Consider the following 19,247-nt stretch of genomic DNA (forward strand, 5'->3'; position numbering starts at 1 on the left):
ATAATGCCAAACGGGTAGAGTCCCTTTTAACCAGCATTAACTGTGTTTAGCATGAGAAAGCTTCATACTTATCCTCTTTCTCATGCTCTTTTGTGCTTTCTTTGTTTCTATATTGGAATCATTGCTGTTTCATCAGTAACTGAGAAAGAGATTCTGCTTCAATTTAAAGGAAATGTAACTAGTGATCCTTACAATAGCTTAGGCTCATGGGTTCTTAGTGGAAATCCTTGCCAAGATTTTAGTGGTGTGCTCTGTAACGCTGATGGGTTTGTAGATAAGATAGTTCTTTGGAATACTAGCATAGGGGGAGTGTTGTCTCCGGCTTTAGCCGGGTTGAAATCATTGAGGGTTTTGACATTGTTTGGGAACAAGTTTGTGGGAAATTTACCACAAGAGTATTCTGACATTCAAACATTGTGGAAGATCAATGTTAGCTCAAATGCGTTATCTGGGTTTATCCCAGAGTTTATAGGTGATTTGCCTAACATTAGGCTTCTGGATTTGTCAAGGAATGGTTTTACTGGGGAGATTCCATCAGCTTTATTTAAGTACTGCAACAAAACCAAGTTCATTTCTTTGTCACATAACAGTCTTCTGGGTTCAATTCCGGAATCATTGACTAATTGCTTGAATCTTGAAGGGTTTGACTTCTCTTCCAACAACCTCAGTGGTGGCATTCCTCTAGGAACTTGTGATATTCCAAGGTTAGATTATGTGTCAGTGAGAAGCAATGTGTTATCTGGGAGTGTTGTGCAGCAGCTTTCAGCTTGTAAGAGCTTGAAACTACTGGATCTCGGTAGCAATATGTTTACTGGTGCAGCACCATTTGGGATTGTTGGATTGAGCAATCTTTCATATTTCAATGTGTCCCATAATGAGTTTAACGGGGAGATTCCAGAGATTACAGCATGTAGTGAGACAATGCAGTATTTTGATGCTTCATGGAATGAGTTGGAAGGAGAGGTTCCTTTAAGCATTAAAAACTGTAGAAGTCTCAAGGTTTTGGAGTTGGGGTTTAACAGATTGAGTGGGAGCATCCCAGAGGTGCTTGGGGATCTGGATAGGCTTTTGGTGATTCAGTTATGCAATAATTCACTAAGTGGGACGATTCCAAAGACATTGACAAACATTCAGCTGCTTCAGGTCTTGGATTTGCACAATCTCAACCTTGTCGGTGAAATTCCCAATGACATAAGCAACTGCATGTTTCTTCGACAGCTGTGAGTCCAAATACTAGAACATGATTGTTTACATTTATATCCATCTTTCTTTGAGTCCAAGCTAAAAGTATCTTGCTTTATTCTTGCTGCAGGGATGTCTCTGGTAATGGTTTACGAGGAGAGATACCTCAGAAGCTTTACAACATGACTTACCTTGAAATCCTTGACCTGCATAAAAACCAGCTCAATGGAAGCATCCCACCAGACCTTGGAAACCTGTCCAGATTACAATTTCTGGATCTGTCACAAAATTTGCTTTCTGGGCTGATTCCTTCTTCTCTTGGAAATCTATCAAATTTGACCTATTTTAACCTCTCCTCCAATGACCTGTCAGGCATTATTCCCACAACAGTCCAAGGGTACGGCCGTTATGCTTTCATTAACAACCCTTATCTCTGTGGTTCCCCTCTGGACCAGCCTTGCTCAGCAAATGGTAATGGTACTGGGATTTCTACTTCGAGGAAACCGAAGGCTCTTCGATTGTCTGCCATCATTGCAATTGTTGCTGCTGCCCTGATTCTTGCTGGAGTTTGTCTAGTATTCATAATGAACATCATAGCTCGCAGAAAGAAGGTAGATGATGTGACAATGGTAATTGAGAGCACACCACTTGGTTCAACTGATTCAAATGTGATTATTGGGAAGTTGGTTCTCTTCAGCAAAAGTTTGCCTTCAAGGTATGAAGACTGGGAATCAGGCACAAAAGCTTTGCTTGACAAAGAATGTATAATAGGTGGTGGATCACTTGGCACTGTCTACAGAACTACGTTTGAAGGTGGCATCTCGATTGCAGTGAAGAAGCTTGAGACTCTGGGAAGGATCAGAAACCAAGAAGAATTTGAGCAAGAAATTGGACGACTGGGGAATCTTCGACATTCCAACTTGGTAGCCTTTCAAGGTTACTACTGGTCCTCAACAATGCAGTTGATGCTATCGGAGTTTGTCCCAAACGGAAACTTGTACGACAATCTACATGGTCTTCATTACCCTGGAACAAGCACTAGCAGTGGAAATAGTGAACTCTATTGGTCGCGGAGATTTAAGATTGCTCTTGGAACAGCAAAAGCTCTTGCCTACCTTCATCATGACTGTAGACCTCCTCTTCTCCATCTCAACATTAAATCCACCAACATACTCTTAGATGAGAACTATGAGGCCAAGTTGTCTGATTATGGACTGGGAAAATTGCTTCCCCTTTTGGATAATCATGGTTTAACCAAATACCACAATGCCGTAGGGTATGTTGCACCAGAGTTGGCTCAAAGTCTAAGACTAAGTGAGAAATGTGATGTGTATAGCTTTGGAGTAATTCTTTTGGAGCTGGTGACAGGAAGAAAACCAGTAGAGAGTCCAACAGAGAATCAGGTTGTGGTTTTGTGTGAATATGTTAGGGGTTTATTGGAGGGTGGCTTTGCTTCAGATTGTTTTGACAGAAGCTTAAGGGGTTTTGTAGAGAATGAACTGATTCAGGTTATGAAGTTGGGGTTGATTTGTACATCTGAGCACCCTTCAAGAAGACCAAGCATGGCTGAAGTTGTTCAGGTTCTTGAGTCCATTAGAAATGGCTCAGAATCATCATAGTTTCATTTGACTACTGCAAAACTATATTCTTAATTCAGCTCCAGATCAATGATTCGTTTTTTACCAGAGTGATGGTCACAGTGATAGTGTTTAGATGGAAGGGGACTCGGATCAGTTGGGGGGTAGAAGGCTTTTACATATAGGAAAAAGAATAGAATTCTTTTGTAATCATTTGAGATTTACCCAAATAAATTGCTTTTATATTTCCGAGTCCTGCAAATAAAAACATCCCTTTCACCATCTTAATATGAATGTATGATAGTCAACTGACTGAAATCTTTAGGATCCTTTATTCATGAGAACATGACTATAGCAGGTAACATTTAACCAGGTGCTCTTTTCTCTGTCTTTTTTCTTTTAGTCTGAATCTTTTCTTTGTGTCAGAGTCGACTGTTCTTTATTTTATTTCATTTCAATCATATGACGAATATTTTGTTTACAATTGCATCCTTGAATGCAGCCATGAGCTATAGCCTACTGGAAAAATTTAATTGACAATTGCAGATTGGCACAAAACTAAAACCTAGACCTCCAGAAGTTGCCACAGTACATGTCCAAATAGAACTAAATATTATAGCTTCCAGATTTGACCTGGTCGTTAGGAATTTGCAATGCTTCATAGTGAACCTCAACTACAAAAAAACTGGTGTAATTTAAGCTACAGAAAAAGCTATTTCCTTTCAGAATTTGTATGCAACCTGAACCTGTATAGAATGAATGAACATTTCAACTGTGTGATTTACATGATTCGGAAATACTCCGAATTCGAGCCATAACAACAGGAATATCTTTTTCAGTCAACGTCGTAAAACAAAACCGAAACCATCCCGGTTCAATACAATGACAAGAAGATCCAGGAGTTACATTGACCTTACCTACATTCAACAACCTATCCCAGAGCTCAAGCTCCCCTTTTTCACTGTATGAGCGGATTAACCCACTCAAGTCAGCCCAACAGTAGAAACCCCCATTGCTCTTGGTGCACTCAATGCCCAATTGCTTCAATCCTGTCACAAATTTAAGGTACATTCCTCGGAGCCTTTCTCTGTTAATCTCGATGAACTTGTGAATAAATTTGGTGTCCGAAAGCATAGAGATAAGCAACCGTTGGGATGGGGCGGAGATAGAAGAGAACCTTGTCAACCTTTTAGCGGCAGTCAACACATTCTGGTTGAAGGAGTAGATGGCGCCCACCCTGAAACCTGGAAGTGAGAGATCTTTAGATAGGCCATATACTATATGCACCCTGTTCTGGTCGAGATCTTCCAAATCAACGATTTCTGCCATGCTGACAAACTCTTCATTTCCATATGTGGAACCAGCAAACAATTCATTCGAGATTATATGAATGTTCTTCTCTCGGACAAAGTCCAGAAGGTTGTAAAGTGAATCACGCGTAAGTAAACCGCCACCAGGGTTTGAAGGATTAGAAATTATAATCCCACGAACTTTTACACCACGTTTCTTTGCCTGGTTGAATGCTCGATCAAGTGCAGATATACTCATATTGAATTTGTCCGCACTGCGGCATGGAACTGGTATTATCTCCACTCCAGTTCGCCACTTCACATCTCTGTCCAAACTACATATAAAGTTCAAAAGTCAGTTTCTCTTAGGTCAGCTACCCAAGGACACTCTTCAGAAATGTAAATCAGTTGACGGTTATCACTTATTACCCAGGATAATACGGTGCCGGAACAAGAAATGCGTTTCCACTGTCTGCCAGGCAGAAGCTTAGAATCTCAATTGCAGGGGTTGCTCCAGCTGTCAGTACAATTTGAGAGGGGTTGTAGGTAACTGAATTTCCTATGGCTTTAGACATGAATCCTGCCACAGCCTGTAGGTCTAGAAAACTTAAGAGAGCGCACAAGTACCCATGCAGTACAAAAATATATATCTAACAAAGAAAACAAACACCCTGTTCTGCTATATTGTACTCAACGGCAATGTTTTATATAAGCATAAAAAGTAAAGAGGTAAATCAGGCAATGCATATAAACACAAAACTCAACCAGCACATTGCCTAAAAGTTTAAATCGAGTATATTGCTGAGATCACATCCAAAAAAAAAAGAAAGTAGATGCACTCACTCTCGAGTAATCACTGCTAGTAAATGACAAAACTAATTCACAATGAACTTCAACAGTAATTATTTTCCATTCACTTAGCAAACATTACCATTTACCACTCTTCTCCGAAACTTTTCCATTTTGATAGAACCCGAAATTAACCAAATCCATCTAAAGTTATACATATCTTGACAGTTAGGTCCATAATTCACCATTCACCAAAAGCTCAACGCTTTCAATCATACGAAATCAAGTATTCAGAAGAGACTCTGCCATTACAGCCACCCAGTTGCTTAATTCCATCTAAAGTAGATCCTTCTGAATGTTAGGTACACAATCCACCAAAATCAAGTCTTTACAGAAACACACAGAGAAAATTTGAAGCATATATTCTCCAAAACTACAAAGCTCAAAAGCTCAAAAGCTCAAAAGATTTCCATAATAACCGAAAAAAGGAACACACTTTTAAACATCAATTCAAATCAAACACTAAAGAACACAAAAGTAATGATTTCAAGAGAATAAAAGAAGTACCAGTTTCAGCTCCATTAAGCCATCAAAAGGCTGGTAACAAGCAATCCCACTAATACCAAGCTCCTCACCACCCAGTATCGCATCCTTCGCATTCTCCATTAGCCAATCTCGAACCAAGTCCAAAGCTAACTACACCGATCAAAATTCAACAGCAAAAAAAAAAACAATCAATTTTTTTTTTGCTCGAAAAATAAATAAAGCTCTAAACTTTAAGCAAACCAAGCCAAACCCAACTCGACCCACCTTGTTTTCATCCAAACCCAGCTGAATAACCCCACCCGGGTTACCCAACTCGTCATACGGATCCTCCGCCACCTTCCTCAACCCGACGTAATACGGCGGCTCGCCGCCTCTCACAACCGAGTTGGCCCGACCAGACACATAAACAGGGCCCGGGTTCCTCGGCGAGAGATGCGACCGCGACAGCGACCGGGGCAAGACCGTAACTTCAACCCCCGGGTGGTGGTGGTTCGACTCCGGGTCCGGAGAAGGCGGCGGAGTCGGCGGGTTGGAGCTGGAACGGTGCCGTTTCAGATAAAGCTGAAGAAAATAGAAGAGCGCGCATGGTATCACCGAGCCCAGAACGAGTCCTCCTCGGCCTTGAACGACGCCTTGTAGAGGGACGATAACTCTCATGGCGGTGCCTCCTCCTCCTCCGGTGGTGGGTCTCCGGTCGTCGTCGAAGCGGGTTCGGGTCCGGGTCATGTTGGAGACATCCGGGCCGGGTCGGGTCACGTCGGAGAGTACGATGAAGAAGAAGACGAAGAAAATGAGAGAGTGAGTTTTAGTGAGCAGAGAAAAAAATGGTTAAAGATTTTTAATTTGATAAGGGCGCGCCGTTTCGTCGTCCCTCGGTTTGAGGCGAGGATTTGGATCCAGTCGTTGGGATTTTTATTTTTATTTTTTGTTTTGGTGGGATTGATGGCTGAGTTTACTGATGTAACCCTTTTTTGGGTTTAGATTCCATTGTGATTTTCATTTGTTTTGCTTTGGCTGTGGGAGGCAACTATTAATGGGAAGGGGTTGAGGTTTGGCTCACCATGTACTAGCATTTTGTTTCGAGGTTTGTAAGTTTTTGGGTTTTTAGGTTGTTTTAGATCTGGATTCAGCGTGGGCAGTGAAATTTGAATTTAGTAATTCGATTTGAAGATTCAATTGTTGTTTGTGTTTGATGGTGTAAATATGATTCAAATCATAACTCCGACCAACTTGTGGTCAGCAGGTTTTAGAAGCATTTCAGTTCATGCTTATAGCAGGGGATTAACTTGACTTTATTGTGATCCAAATATGAACCGAGTAAGTGTGCATGTTACTCACTACCTAACTCAACTGATATGACTCATTATCTCACCCACGATAAAATAAAAGAAGCTTATTTAAGTTTAGATCATAAATTCATAATAATGAATATAAAAACAAATGAAAGTGAAAGAAATGACGAGTTAGTGAGTTAACAAAGTTAAAAACCGTGAGGAAGACTAATAGCTAGTCTGAATCTGAAGATCATGTGCTCGATCACCAGATTCATTGATGATCCAGACCTAGAACTATCTTTTCAAATAGCTTTTCTCTAAACAATAAACTGGTTGGTTGCCTGTACAGTTAGACCCCCATTTTCTCCACATTTTGCTCTTCATAGCTTCATCGTTCATTTTTGGTGATTTTAGATACAAATTTTCGTTTAGGGTTCTATGATCATTCCATCCACATCATAGCAGTGTAGTTAATCATATTCCCCCCGAGTATCATAGCAAACAAAGACTTTGTTTATATCTGACAATATTGTACGGTTCTCCCTGCATTTGAAATCCCAAGGAGGGTAGGAATCTCCACACAAGCAAAGCTAGTGGAATCAACAAACCCAATAATTGAGGATACTCATAATGCAAGTCATAATTTAGTCTTGCTTTCTTTCTTACTCATTATACTCCCACTAGAAAACAAGCTTTGCATTTCTTGTCCCTTCCCTTGTCCAATGTCCATCGTACACCACAATCTGCAAAGCCAAAACCCATCAAGGCATCAATGAATTATGAACATTTGCCTATGGTGCCCCAGCTGCTGTTAGTCTCCTGTGAATGCCATGATCGAATTGTCACTATTACAAGCTTTTAGCTTTTGTTCTCTTTCTTCACAAGTATAAAACACTCTTTTAGTCTGGACCATGTCATTTTTTATCAAGGAAGAAGGGTACAAATTACATAATTTGATCCTAGTACTTCAAAATTAATCTCAATCAATTATCTCTGTTTTCATTTAACAAAAAAAAAATCATATATTCATAAATTTTATTTGGCATTGAGTGTAAAATTGGGATTTATATATAAGTCAACGCAGGTAAAGTGTGTAAGCTAGCAATCCAATCCAATTAGTTTCAAAGAATGGTTATCTGCACAAGGTTGATTGCATCAACGTCGCGGTATATCTTGGAGCACGCAATTAGCTTTACACAATCTCTACGCAAATTATTGATGAGTTGATGCTGATACTTCTCAAGGTGGCTCGTGATCCTATACATCTTCAAAACAATCACTAACATCCCATGCATAAATCTCTGGAATTCAAGAGACAAACACAAGATATACAGAAGACGATGCAGTAAGTTGTGTGTACGCTTTCTTTTCTCTGCGAGCAAATGAGCAAGTTGTGCTCACTTTTGTTTTGTTTCCATGGCCAAGTGTTTTTTGTTTTCTTTCATCATGTAATTTCTAAAGATATTATGTATGTGTTTTTATGTAAATGAGGGAGAGAAGGGATCCATGCATGGATGGATATATAGCTGAGGTTTTGGTGGGTGATCGATGTTGATGTTTGAGGCCTGGAGTGAAAAACCTAGCTGTTCACGTATCTTGTAACATGTAAAAACAAAAAAAGACCTTGATTTTGTGGGTTTAGTCAGCTGGTTGGAGCTAGAACATATATGGGTCGCAAATTCTCACAGGTTGGCCTCTTGTCATAGCTGTCGCTTTATATTGGCTCTATGTGCATCCGATTGCAACTTGTCTCAGAAAAATTGGCCTGTCTACTCTACTGATTTTTGGTCGATCACCTTCGGATCATCCACCACTACTTGTTTCATACGTACAGCAGGAAGGTCTGGTGGCTCTGGTCTACGCTGAAGCCTGAAGGTTTGTATAGAAATTAAACTAACCAATCTAGAGGAGGAATGTAAGGTAGGTATGTAATGACTAGCAAAAACTTGAAAGTGCTATTTCGGACTATGAATCTTGCACTCTTGTGGACGAAACATTTAGTTGTGGGAGGGATTCCAATTTCAGCAAGTACAACTCCATCAGCAGCAAAACAGTCCTCTTGTTATTTCCTAGACGCATGCACTTGCAGCTTCTATACAGTCTGAACGATTCAACAATCAAAGGGCAAAGGAGGAAGTGAGCTCAGTTTACCAAAACCTAGCTCTTGCTTCAACTGGAAGGTTGAAAAGGAAAATAAACTAAAGAAAAGGTCTACTGTATAGGACTTGCCGAATTGGGTTTCCAAATCTATTTCCAACAATATAGCTTGGCCCAAAGTTTTATTCGGTAAATGATGGACCAGCCCATATAGAGATTTGTATGCGTTACAGCACTTGTTTCCTAGCTACAAAAAACAACTATACCATGGTATTTGCTGTACTTTTGCATCTGGTTTGATGCGTATCGAAAAAATTGACAGTTCAAATATACAGAACAGTTAAGTCACATCTTGCATAGACATGACTTTGAAGGTGTTGTCGATTGAACATTACGAAGCTTGACAATATTGCAGTATGGACTATGGAGGGTTTCCATCTTATCAGTACAAGATTTGAGTGTGTTCCATCATGAAGCTTGACAACATGGAAGTTTCCACCTTATTAGTAAAAGGCTTTTGCTTTTGTTTTCTTGGGTCAAATGATACAGGATTACAGGAATATCCGCAGATTTACTATATATTAGCTTGCATAAACTCATAATACATTATTCCCAGCTGCAATGAGTACAACAGTTCCTCTATGTGTGAGGGGGAGATAGGGCTGATCGATCTTGATGAGTCGAATAATGTCAGTGAAATCCCTCTCTAATCATACTTCTGATTAAAAGTTTGAGTTAAGATTTAAGAAATTAAATCGAAATCACAACGTATTGTGCATCTCAACACCATCGAGAGATAACAAAACTAACACTTCCTAAACACAGCAATATAATCTACGTGTTTGTTTACAATCACAATGCATTATAGAAATTTGAAACACTGCTGGAATTCAAAATAATGAACTAAAAGTTTTAGAAAGATTTTCTGAGTTCATTACTGGTTGCGAAAAGATGACCTCAATGTCTATCCAACAAGAAATACTGTTCACCGGGACTATGATCGAGAGTTCATCTTCTGAGTTGGTTGATGATGATAAATGAACTGATGATCTTAAGGACCCTATGTCCCTGGTCTCAGTACATGTCGGTAGGTGATGGAAGCTGGGAAAGGTATCCAATGTGAGAGACATACACATATACCACAGTGAATATATGACTAAAAGTAACTATATCAATCAATGGTCATTTATACATTCTGTTCTATGTGCAGGTATTTGAGCTACCAGTACTCTTCTCATTCAATCACATTTGCCCTAAAAACAATAGCAAATTGACAGGCAGAAACCCACATCATTGTATCCCTCAAGGAATCTACAGTGGACCTAAAATTTCAAATTTCTTGAAACAACAGATCAATTTACAGTAACACATTCATAGTTTATATACAAATCAAACTAAGAATGAAATTCATTGATTCAATAATTTGTAACTTGTTTTTTTCCAATTTTTTCTGTTTACTGTCATGTTCTAATGCATTGGAGGGGTTAAAGAAAAATCCAAAACCAGTAACAGTACCTTTAGTGGGATATTGGACCTACAAACCACTTTGTTATGATTTCTTTTCCTCATTAAGGATCAAGATGACTAGGATTGCATGAACGCTTCAGAAGTACCAAAAAGTCGACATTTATGATGTCCTTTTTGACAAGGAGATCTATTGCTGTCATTGTGAAAGGCAACTATCATAATCACCATATATAATTGTCTATTTATTCTTATATAAGTTCCCCATTAGGTACATGTCCTTCTCACTAAATAATTTCAAAATAATGTTCATCTTGACATCCAATGACTAGTGAAAACAATAAACCAATATCACAATAATACAAAACTCCTTGTTTTGTCATGTAAATTATTATGATAATTATGAAACCAAGAGTGAATCTCGTTTTCGAATAGTGTAAACTGCTGACAACGATGATTTGTAACTGTGGTGATGATCGGGGATATCAGAGCTCCGAGGATGATCGAGATAGCTCATCCTCGTGCTCGCAATGCTCATTTCTGGTTTTAACCTAGTTTTTCAACTTTTTACAGTATTTACGGCTCCTGTAAATTATTCTCCTTCTTGGTCGAGCTCGCTTTGTCCTTGATTAAACGAAAAAAGTCGCCGCGGGGTTAAAATTGCAAATATCACCAACTTCTAGGACACCCCTCCCCATATTTCAAATCTCCCCTAGGAGTGGGCCCCACAAAACCCAACCGTTAGTGTCAATCTCGTAATTCGCCGAAAACCCCAAGGGTAAAACCCGAACACCCGCCGGAATTTCAGAGTCGTTAGACACACAGCAGACACGATACTCGCCACCCGAAACTCAGCCCGCAGTCCCATAAACCCCCCTCCCCCCGAGTTGAAATGACACTTCACCCCGTACGAATTTCAAAACCACCCAGAACCCCCCGGGGGGCAGTTTCGGAAACAAGAAATATCACAGATACATATTTTGTTTTTGTTTTTGTTTCTACCCCAAAGAATTCAAAATTTATAACGCAAAAATCCAAAAAGGAAAACCTGGCAAGTCCAAAGCCCCAACGCTCCTGCTTGCTACTTTAAAGTGGATTAGTACCTTGAAAAACAATATAAAATCCAATTTCGGTTACACTCGGAATCAAGATTCTAAAACGGGCCGGGTTCGGAGCTCCGGCGAGAAATGGAGGAGGATATGGAGGTGGAGGAGGAGCAAGTGTTTACGGCGCACGAGGTGGACATTGACTACGAGTTTGACGCGGCGAGGTTCTTTGATTTCAGCCGGGAGGAGACGCCGGTGGAGGCCCGCCGTGCTGAGCTCTGGTTCGAGTCCGCCAAGACCTATCCTCCGTCTCGTAAGCCTCTCTCTCTCTCTCTCTCTCTCTCTCTGTGTGTGTGTAGCTCAAACGACGCCGTTTTGGTGCGTTTTGTATTTCTCTGATTCTCAACGGTTAAGTTTGATTGAGCTGAGCTACAGTGAGCTCGGTTTTATCGATTTTTTTTTCCGATCATTTTGAAACCCTAGCGTTCTTCTTTGCTCAAATACAAATTCTTTAGTTTCTTTGTGTTCAATTTTTAATTTTATTTGTTTTTTTTAAATTAGGAAAATTATACTTGGTGATGCATTTTCTTAATCAAAGCAGTAATCTTTAATTTCTGTGAAATTTTGGAGATTTTATGGAGTTTTGGATGTTATTATGTAAAAGGAAAAATGATTTGAAAGGCTGTTGTTGGTTGGTTTCAGCTGTAGTGACAAAGTTGTTACTAGGAGGGGACATTCTCCTGGGAAATGTGAACACCTCTCCGAAATCATCATCGAAAGATTTGGAGAGTACAAATGGCGTTGGATGTAATACCGGTACGGGCCAAGAATCGTGTGCAATGGATGTAAATGGCAGAGGTGGGAATGTGATTGAGCTTGTTTTTAGTTGTGAGTGACTGAATTTCAAGTTTTAAAAATGTACTGTTTGCTGTGTTGTAGATTGTGGAGGGACGAATACAGGGATCTTTGGAAATTTACAAAGAGTTCTAAATCAACCGCATGGAGCGGGTACAGGTAACCAGTTTGATACCTTGGCCACTAATTTTGTGCTAAAATGGACTTGTCTGATGGTTTCATAATGAAGTAAGGGCATGTTATCGACCATATGTTCTTATGGCCTCTCACTTGTGATTGTGAAGACATTCTACATATTCTGTTTGTTCAGTGCTTCATTTATCTTCTCTCAGTTGAAATTTTCAAGTTTCAAGTATATTTTGTTTTGTTAGTTGTTACTCATGAATTATGATTAAGGTACAAGTATATTTACTTTATGTTTTCATTTTGCAGGGTTGATATTCAATCATTCAAAAGGTCAACATAACTCTTCAGTAAAGCCATCTTTCCCCAGGAAATCGACTTTGATGAAACCTACAGCAAGTCAACTTGCTAAGCAAAATCGCCCTCGTCAGATGGGTGGTTCCAGGTGATTCTCAGAATCTTCTGCTTCTTGATCTTGTTTATTTTTGATATTATGTGTTTGTAAGTGTTCATGGTCCTTTCACGATTTCATACCATAACTAACTTTAGATCCATCACTGATCCCATTTCTTTCCTTTTGGTGTTTTATTACCTTTTTCGGTTAGATTTCAGACACTACATGTTCAAAACAGTGAGAAGAGCTTATGTAGTTCTTCTGGAGTTGAAACTCAAGCTACCAAAAGGCAGAAGTTAGAGGGAGGTCACTTGCATAAGGTACAGAAGCTATATAACTGCATTATAAGTAATTTTGATAAGTGTTTTTTAGGCTAGAATATTGTCTGATATAGTCTTGAGCCAGAATTTACTGCATGATAATTGTGCTTTTTCATTAAATTTAATGAGATACGTAGTTAAACAGTGAGTAAGTTTGTATGCATGTAAACCTGAATAGAATATAAATAGTAAGTCCTTGAACCAGAGGTCCCTATGATCTGAGCAGGATTGCCGAGCTGACTATTATTATGGTCTTATGTGATTTTTCATCATATGGTGGGGCCATGCTCAAATTTTTTCTTTATGACAGGTTACTACTGATGCAATGCAGCAAACTAATTTCATCCACAAGGTACCTAAAAGGGTATGAAAACTACTGCATGATGCTTGGATTTGCTACACCTATATATTTTGTTTTTCCAATTGATTTTTCAATCTGTGCAACTCCTGAATATATGCATCTGGATGGTCTGCAGGTTGAAAATTTTGATAAGACCTCTACACATGCCAAGTTGAAACTTACTATTCCAATAGAGCCTGACTTTGAAACGACATATAGGGCGCAAAGAATAAGGTGAGTTTTTTCTATGAGCACAGAAAGGACATTGTTTTGGTAACTAGTATTGAGGAAGCTATAATGTATATATTTCAGGCCTAAGAATGGATTAGTGTCGGAACAAGTGCCACCAGCTCCTCGAAAATTCAAAGCCCGTCCATTGAACAAAAAAGTTGGTACTTAAACTTTGTTAAGCATGAGTTTGAATTGGTTTGCTTTGTGATGCTCTTCCCTCAAGTTTTTGTATACTGCAGATTTTTGAGGCTCCTTCACTGCCACTCTCAAAGAGGAGCACTCCAAAGTTGCCAGAATTTCATGTAAGTCTGGTATATAATATGCTTCATATTCATGAAATGTTATCCTATGCATCCTCAAAATGAACTGTAGTCACATTTCTTTTTCAAAAAGTGTCTTTAAAACTTTTTGCGGCTCACAGACCCTTTCTTACATTGCCTCTTAGGAATTTCACCTGAAGACAATGGAAAGAGCTATGCAACATACATCTACTGTTCCATCATCCTCACACCATTTCAATGGTCAAGACAAGGTTTTCCCTAAATCAATTGCAAAGTTATCCCTCCAACCTCGTGCCCACTATCTTTTGGTGGAGAAGTGATTAGTATTGTACGTTTCGCAGGTGTTGGACAAACCTAGTGCTTCCACTTTTGCAGGAAATGGAAATGGAGAACCCAGAAGGTAATAGGAGAAAGAGCTTTGGGCCTTATGTGATAATGATAAAAAGGAATGCTCACTTTACATTTTGCCGATATTATATTTCAGACATAGTACTTACTGGATTTATCTACCTTCTTTAGGCCAAGTAAATTGGATGGTCCTAAGCAGGATGGAAGTGATGTAATACCAAAATTTAAAGCTCGTCCTCTTAATAAAAAGGTAATGTTATATGACTCATTTATGTATATCATTTACTTAAAATTCATGCAAGGAGATGACAAAGATGTTTCATTTTGAGTGCAGATCTTTTCTAGCAAAGGGGATATTGGTGTTTTCTGGAATAGCAAAAGAGAAACCACTGTACCAATGGTAGGTAATTTACATTATTTTCAATTTCATTTAATTATTAATCATTAGACTTTCAGTTGGCAGATAATCTCATCTAAGAGCTGGCTTTGATTTCTGTATAGGAATTTAATTTTCAAACAGAGAGGAGAACTCAGCAGATTCCGCCAACTGATCTTTTCAGTAAGGTAGGCATTCACAAGTTTATGAAGTTCTGTGTGTAATTGTACCATTAATTTGTTTTCTGTCATTGTTTCCTTCTGTTGTAAGCGTCATTATTATATTGCATAATTCATTTACTTGCCATTCTTATTTGTTCTTCTTTTGAACGCTAGCTCTCGTTAACATCTGAACTCCAGCCGAATAATGGATCTCGGTTTAAATTACCTCAGCCAGCATCTGTATCAATGAAGGTTATCCTTGTTCCCCTTGCCTTTATAATTCCATGAACATCATAAATATTGTTGATTTTTCAGATTTCACTTTCCCAAGATACTGAGTTAGTTTGTTTTTCTTTTTCTTGGCATAAGGACTCAAAAGAAAATAGAGCGAATAATTTCCAACCAGAAAATAAGGTAAGTTACGTCTTGAAAAGATTTATTTTGTTTCTCATTTCCTCTGGATAATGACTGTTTGTAGCAAGTAGTGCTTCTCTTCTCTCATATGCTCTCTATAATTTCACATCTTATAGATAATGGTCAAAGAGAAACCTTCTTTGTTTGGTGGCAAGCAGGCTTTGTTTGGAGGTGCCAGGCCCGTCAGTGATGTGGATAACAAATCAAGGATGAGGTGTGACAGCTACATAAACAATTGCTAGTTATTTCATTTTATATTTATTTTTACTGATTCAATTGTTTCCCCCTGAAATTGCTGCAGGAGTCTGGGAGTCCGCTAGAGGTAAAAAAAATTGCACAATGTTCTTGAAAGGGACATGCTATCAAAGTGATGGATGCTCAAATAGATCTCTCTTTGGTAATTGCTCAACAATGCTTCAAAAGACCGTGAAACACTTTTGGTGAAGATGGAAGCCATGGTAAAAACACTAAACAGTTCCAGACATGCCAAACCAGCTTTTGCCTCTCACCAATTTGTAGATTTTAGTTCTCCAATAAACATCTCTATAGGCCGGTGTTGTACAGCTAGCTTCTAAGGCCACCTCTTACATCTCTGTCTTTTTGATAGTATTCAACACAGGTAATTGTGATTAGTCGAGGGGAAAAATATACACAGTGCAATTATGTGCTCAATAGGGTGATGTTGTGAACAAACTGTTACAGCATTTTCTTATAATGTAATTGCCATTTAAAGTACTGATACGGCCTTGCAAAATTCAATCTGACAAGGACCAGGTTGCTGTGGCTTATATCTTTACTAGTTCGAGTACAAGTTTCATATCAATTGGTCGTCAAGTAATGTGATCGTAGCACTTTTGGGAGTGTTCCCTTGCCTGCTTCTATGGATAGAAGCTGTCTTCTTTCCCTCCATTGGAAACCTTTGCTGCTAAATTGTTCTTGGTTAGAGCCTGCTTTGTCCAGCGCTTTATATCATAGGCTTTTTTGAAGGGTTTCTTCGCCTTCCCAAGTCTTCTCTTTGTTATGGCTATGGCAAGATCATTCGGAAACAAGGTGCGCCAGACAAAGGCATGAAGAAGAGTGGATACAAACAGTACAGACACTGTTGTTGATGACATGAAAGAAAGAGTAACTGCGAGGCCCTTGGTTAGAATTGACGGTACTTCTTCTGCATACCTAATGGTGGCAACTGCGAATGTTGTCGTTGGGAAGGTGTATGCCCACCAAGCCACCGAAAATCTACACCAGTATACGCAGTTATGCTAATCAGTAAATGAACAGTTCATGAAATACTAAACATATATCTTTACTGCATGCTATTGCCCTAAAGGAGTAGCAAGCTCACCTAAACCCTGTGAAGAATTTGATCCTCACAACCAGTGAAAGATATAGAAAAAATGCAATGAAGTAGCAGGTCCTTGACACTCCATCGAATTCACCATAAATGTTCTGCCAAGCCATACTTGCGGCTGATGGGGCGGCAATGAACATGGAATACACTGGATGAAGCTCCCTAGGCAATGCTTCACTTGTTGGTAATCTCTGATACAAAGTAACAAAAACCACATAGTAATGTGCAAAGCCTACTGCCCACAAGAACTTTGCAGGCTCCTTCCACCCCACCTTGGCAGCCAAAATTGCCCCAACAAAGTTTCCAACCACTGAGAGATGAGAAGATGGATTTGCCACCTTACAGAGACGCCTCTTCCCACCCGAAAGCCACTGTCCATAGATTTTAAGTTCCAGAAGAAAGTAGGGTAACATGAAGGTGCACCAAATTGCAGGTTGGAGTTTATTAGGAAACAAAGTTGGTGGTGCACCAAGGGCTAAGAACATGCATACAACCCAAGGAGCAAAAAAGAAGTTGACTCTCACAGGGTGGAAGTACTCTCTTTTGACTGCTTCACAGTAGAAGATAATTTTGAGCATATAGGTCAGGGAGACACAAAATAGGACTGCTACTGCTAAAAGCCAGAGGGCAAGGTTTATGAAGAGTGGGATGTGGAGAAACTCGGTGGCTGAGCTTGTCGCGAGAGCACGCCATAAAACTGCTTGGCTGCTAAGGCCAAGACAAATACCAAAGCATCCAATTGGAAATCTGAGGAGAAAGGGCCATTGCTCATCTTTTGGGAGGAGAATATCCTCATCATCCTGCACAACCCTCATTATCATTGTAAATAACTAAATATAGATTCTTGGTTAGGCTTTTACATTCATTTTGTACATGTTATTGATGCTCACTGATGTATATCTTTTACAGTACTCTAATATGAATTGAGTCTAGTTGATTCTTATGAACGATTAAAATTTAAATATAGTTCAGAAGATGAAATCTCATTAACATCATGACTATATAACAGGTCAGATAAAGAAGAAATATTAATCTAGAACAATAAGCTATCGCAATAAACTTGAAATGGTTATGATGCTAACCTTGACTTGGTCAAGTTCAGGCCCTCTAAGTGCAGCAAAGTATCTGCCAGCAGGAACACTTGTATCAACAGACTCATCCAGTCCTGCTCCATCAGTCTTCTGAGACTCCATCTCTGATCTTTCCTTTCTTGATGGCAACAAAGAGTTTTGCTTACTGAGGCTTGATGATCTGGTCTTGAAGATACTGAAGTCTCCTTTCCTTCCTTCCATTCCAAACCTATTAAGGGAATCGAAACCTCCAAAACTCCTTCCACTTCTGGGAAGATTAACACCACCGCTCTCATCTTTACCCTTCTTCGACTCTTTACGAAGCACTGAAAAACCAGTCTCTAGAGAAACCTGCCGATTGATCTTACTCCTTTGACTAGTAGTACTCTTCATCTCTCTAAGTTCAAAGGGTTTGTTAAAGCGCTTCTCTACCTCTCCATTTTCCTCTTTGGTAATTCCCTCTTCTTCTTCCTCTTCTGGTAGGACTTCATGGATATCAACAAGATGAGTATCAAGAAAACATGGAGCAGTATTTCGTTTATCCATGTTGGTTCAGTGTGGTTATTTGGCTAGTCTTTCCAGTCTCAGAGGTCCTTTATGGATGATATTTTGTTACATGTATGCTTGTTCCTTCACTTCCTTGTGAGCTTTCTGAGGTGTGTTCACAGAAAGTTGGAAAACTAGAGGTACGTGGTGTGTTATGCACCATGGTGGTGGTTGGAGTATGCATGGGAGGCAATACTTTTCTTCAGAAAAAAGTGGGTTTGTCAATTGTCAAGATATATATCCCGTGAGATCGAGAAGATCAGTTTTGTGTTTGTGGCGGCTTAAGATCATGATTTTAGAGATTGAGGCCACTAAGTACTATGAAATACATATGCAACAGATAATAGGTTTCAATAGTTTCATGTGGCTTGAACTTACTATGTTGTAGTTTTTTTAATCTTATAACTTAGATATATTTGCTACATCACGCAGTTCATGATTTTGTCTACAAAGTAGACAATTTTTTTTAGACAAAAGCATATCCCAAAAAACCAAAATATATGTCAGGGAGTTATTGTATGTATATTTTCCTTTCCTAATTTGTAGACAAAAGCATATCCCAAAAAACCAAAATATATGTCAGGGAGTTATTGTATGTATATTTCCTTTCCTAAAATTGGCTTTATTGGCATATACTGGAACATTTCCTGTTCTGTGTTCTATAACTTGTATCCTTGGGACAATGCATGCTAAACATAAAATTAGCAATGTCTATCAGAAACATTGGGGTTGTTTTGGCCGATCATGAAAATAGAAAGGATACACAACACTTCAGGTATTACATATAGAATATCGTATTGAGATCAATCATTACTTGCTATCTTAATTAGTGGAAACCAATTACCTCAAGTAAATATAGAAAACTAGCAAAAAAAGCTGAATTAGTTAGGAAAGATGGCCTCTAATTCCCCTATAAATGAGTCAAAATGTTCAAGTCATCATCAAAGAGACCAACATCTATTTTTGCAGCAAAGCAAACAAATTGAACTCAATGGCCTCTTCCCAGCTCTCTATTATCTTTGCAGTTCTAGCCATTTTCGTCCCTTTGGTTTTGGCCAAGCAGTATACTGTTGGTGACAAGGATGGTTGGGCATACATGATTGACTATGATGCTTGGACCAAGGGAAAACAATTCGCTGTTGGTGACACTATTCGTAAGTAAAACTTTCATTCTTC

At 39.1% G+C, this 19,247-nt stretch overlaps 4 protein-coding genes across 4 annotated transcripts; 2 read left to right on the plus strand and 2 right to left on the minus strand.

Moving 5' to 3' along the window:
• The first annotated feature begins 51 nt into the window (after window positions 1–51).
• Window positions 52–2,897, plus strand: LOC101306817 (probable LRR receptor-like serine/threonine-protein kinase At1g12460-like). Its single transcript, XM_004298667.1, has 2 exons — window positions 52–1,220; window positions 1,313–2,897. Exons 1-2 carry the CDS (start codon window positions 52–54, stop codon window positions 2,799–2,801), a joined length of 2,658 nt encoding a protein of 885 aa, XP_004298715.1. The 3' UTR covers window positions 2,802–2,897.
• Window positions 2,898–3,332: 435 nt separating this feature from the next.
• On the minus strand, window positions 3,333–6,359 carry LOC101307115 (probable aminotransferase ACS10-like). The gene is made up of 4 exons (XM_004298668.1): window positions 5,648–6,359; window positions 5,405–5,533; window positions 4,478–4,638; window positions 3,333–4,383 (listed from the first exon to the last, which is right to left on the minus strand). The coding sequence occupies exons 1-4, from the start codon at window positions 6,107–6,109 to the stop codon at window positions 3,528–3,530; spliced, it is 1,608 nt and encodes a 535-aa protein (XP_004298716.1). The 5' UTR covers window positions 6,110–6,359; the 3' UTR covers window positions 3,333–3,527.
• Window positions 6,360–11,405: 5,046 nt separating this feature from the next.
• On the plus strand, window positions 11,406–15,706 carry LOC101313808. Its single transcript, XM_004300680.1, has 18 exons — window positions 11,406–11,577; window positions 11,967–12,122; window positions 12,204–12,278; window positions 12,552–12,687; window positions 12,848–12,956; window positions 13,267–13,320; window positions 13,433–13,530; window positions 13,609–13,684; window positions 13,767–13,829; window positions 13,973–14,059; window positions 14,150–14,208; window positions 14,328–14,406; window positions 14,491–14,556; window positions 14,658–14,720; window positions 14,868–14,945; window positions 15,063–15,107; window positions 15,224–15,321; window positions 15,409–15,706. Exons 1-18 carry the CDS (start codon window positions 11,406–11,408, stop codon window positions 15,425–15,427), a joined length of 1,533 nt encoding a protein of 510 aa, XP_004300728.1. The 3' UTR covers window positions 15,428–15,706.
• Window positions 15,707–15,985: 279 nt separating this feature from the next.
• Window positions 15,986–18,071, minus strand: LOC101314094 (guard cell S-type anion channel SLAC1-like). Its single transcript, XM_004300681.1, has 3 exons — window positions 17,538–18,071; window positions 16,450–17,255; window positions 15,986–16,343 (listed from the first exon to the last, which is right to left on the minus strand). Exons 1-3 carry the CDS (start codon window positions 18,069–18,071, stop codon window positions 15,986–15,988), a joined length of 1,698 nt encoding a protein of 565 aa, XP_004300729.1.
• Between the last annotated feature and the right edge of the window lie 1,176 nt (window positions 18,072–19,247).

The sequence above is a fragment of the Fragaria vesca genome, linkage group LG5 (assembly GCF_000184155.1).
Source record: "Fragaria vesca subsp. vesca linkage group LG5, FraVesHawaii_1.0, whole genome shotgun sequence".
Taxonomy (NCBI): Eukaryota; Viridiplantae; Streptophyta; class Magnoliopsida; order Rosales; family Rosaceae; genus Fragaria; species Fragaria vesca.